Source organism: Penaeus chinensis, chromosome 33 (assembly GCF_019202785.1).
Source record: "Penaeus chinensis breed Huanghai No. 1 chromosome 33, ASM1920278v2, whole genome shotgun sequence".
Lineage (NCBI taxonomy): Eukaryota > Metazoa > Arthropoda > Malacostraca > Decapoda > Penaeidae > Penaeus > Penaeus chinensis.
Window position 1 is genome coordinate 34,805,939 of NC_061851.1, and position 2,500 is coordinate 34,808,438.

The following is a 2,500-nucleotide window of genomic DNA, read 5'->3' on the forward strand; positions in this document are numbered from 1 at the left end:
GATTGATGTTCGAAAACAGACACACTCCAGTGGTTTAGACAAGCGTTTCAGGTCTTCTTCTCTGGCTCTGAATATCTGAAATTGAAAACATGAACTTGTCCAGCCTACTAAACACTTAAACACACACTCAACTCACTATTTCAGTGAGTTTTGGAACATCTAATGTGACAGAATTTACTACAGCAGTTGATATTTACATCATTATGTAAAAAAAAAAAAATAAATAAATAAATAAAAAATAAACAGATGATTTGTGTTACCTACTTTGTATACATTTTATAAAGTAAATTATATTAGCTTGCATGAAATAGTGTATACTAAAGTATCAAGCACTTAGCTCATTCCTAAAAAATCTTTAAATATCCAATCTATTTAAAAATGTTAAAGGGAACTACTTACAACATCCCTCTGGTCATCTTGTACAAGGTCCATTTTATGTATGAGACAGAAAACACGAGCCTCTGGTGAGTTCTGTAAGATTGCCTCTAAGCAACTCTGGTAATAATGCATGTCCTTTTCTGTAATTAGTATTTACTGTCTCAGTACAAGAAAGCAAGACTTTAGCATACAGCTCCATATTTCAAAATGATGCTACATTAAAATACTATGATAATTTTATATTCCATGATTATATTTATTGATTTATTTATGGCAATGTGAAAGGGTATTAAATAAATAAATAAATAAATAGATAAATAAATAAATAAATAAATAAATAAATAAATAAATAAATAAATAAAATTTATATATATATATATATATATATATATATATAAACTCAATAAAGATGCAATATACAAAATGCCTAAAATATAACTTAAAAGAATTCCATCAAAGTACTTAATGTTCCATACAACAGCTTACCTAACTCACGACTTTCCACATCAAAGACATATATGAGAACTTCCACATTTCTGAAGATGTTATCTCTTTGTGAAGCAAAATAGTTTTCCATGAATGCTTCTTGTCTGGAAAAGAGGAAAAGGCACTTCAGATATCTTATTCCAATCCTTATATAATACAAAAAGTGATAATTCATAGCCTGTACTCTTAAAATGTAATGTAAAAATAACATGTTACTTAAATAAATCAAAACAAAGTGAGCCTAAAGAAAGCATTCCCTCAAATTAATATTTTCATTAATATCAATTAAAGTAATGAACAGTAATGAAAAACAATAACTTGGCAATTTTCCCAGGTTACTTGGTCAATGAAAGGCAAAACTTACCCTCCACAGTCCCAGAGGTTCAGGACCAAATTTCCCAAGAATCGTACATGTGAGTGTTCCACATCAACTGTATGGTAAAAAAGGGCAGGTTAGGAATGGTCTAATTACAGCAGAAATTTAAATCTTTAAATTTCTTATATAAATAAAAATTACAGACTAATGCAATAACAAAATTATTATATAGATAATAATACGGATGACAGAGAAAAAAAAAGAGGGAAGAAAAAGTGGGATGACCAAAACATTCTGCAGAGCTGCTGAAATTTCCTCTGTAGCTTTCAGTGCATTATTAACATCAAATAAAAGCTTAAAGTGAATGTATACTTACTAGTAGCTCCTAAACGACTTGTGTCTCTTGCAATATAATTTGCAAAAATGATTGAGCGCATACTGGTCTTTCCTGACCCACTCTTGCCCATCAGCAGTACCTGAAACATAACATTCAATAACTAAAAAAAACACTAATTCACTGAAAAGTACCAAAGCTCTGGTTATTTTTTTGGGGGAAAAAAAAATCTGAAAGACATAGAGGAGTATAAAATATGGAGACAGTCTATTACTTTGGATCATACCAACCCTTTGGTCAGAAAAAGCTGGGATCTTCTTCGATCTATTTTTGGCTACATAAGAACCCTGGTCACCCTGATGATAATGGATATTCCATTCTTGCCATTTATACATTGGCCCAATAACAAAGTGCAAAGATTTTGATAAAAACAAGCAAGAATGGCCATACATTAGTGTGCACATCTCCACACTTGGGCAATTGATCAGCTCACAGTAGTGTATGCAAAACTTTACCTTAGCAATCAACACACTGACTGATGATGTAATATTTCACCTAGCATTTGTGATATACCATAGTGTGATAGACAGCGGTTGTGCCTTATCTGCAGAGCCAAAAGATGACAAGCCACAGCATTTACTGGCTTTGCAATGTCAGTGAACATATATTATCATTTATGTACTCTGTTGATTTTTTTTCAAGGGTAAACCTTGAAACAAGGACCATACAGAGATAATGGCTATAACAAACATAATAATACTAATCTATTTTTATCAAATTCAACTGTACTGATTCAAACAACCCCTGTGGCCTCTACTAACAACCCTTAACTAAGTACATTTTTGTGAGGCAGAGCTTATAGACCGCCCTGGCAATTTATCCTCAAATAACCAGTCTAAGTTCTATCACACAAAAATATATACAATAAAGGCCTTAGCCACCATTTTCTGTCATAAATTTTACATTATACAGTTGTTTTCAATCTT

At 31.5% G+C, this 2,500-nt stretch overlaps 1 protein-coding gene across 2 annotated transcripts in view; it reads right to left on the bottom strand.

Moving 5' to 3' along the window:
• LOC125043008 (ras-related GTP-binding protein A) overlaps positions 1-2,500 on the bottom strand; it is a 12,069-nt gene that overhangs the window by 4,363 nt on the left and 5,206 nt on the right. For both annotated transcript variants that reach the window (XM_047638936.1, XM_047638937.1), the window contains 5 exons: positions 1,557-1,656; positions 1,229-1,295; positions 865-968; positions 400-518; positions 1-75 (listed from right to left, as the gene is read on the bottom strand). The exon at positions 1-75 is cut by the window's left edge and continues 21 nt beyond it. In XM_047638936.1, coding sequence (XP_047494892.1) covers positions 1-75; positions 400-518; positions 865-968; positions 1,229-1,295; positions 1,557-1,656 — 465 coding nt within the window. The remainder of the gene's footprint in view (positions 76-399; positions 519-864; positions 969-1,228; positions 1,296-1,556; positions 1,657-2,500) is intronic.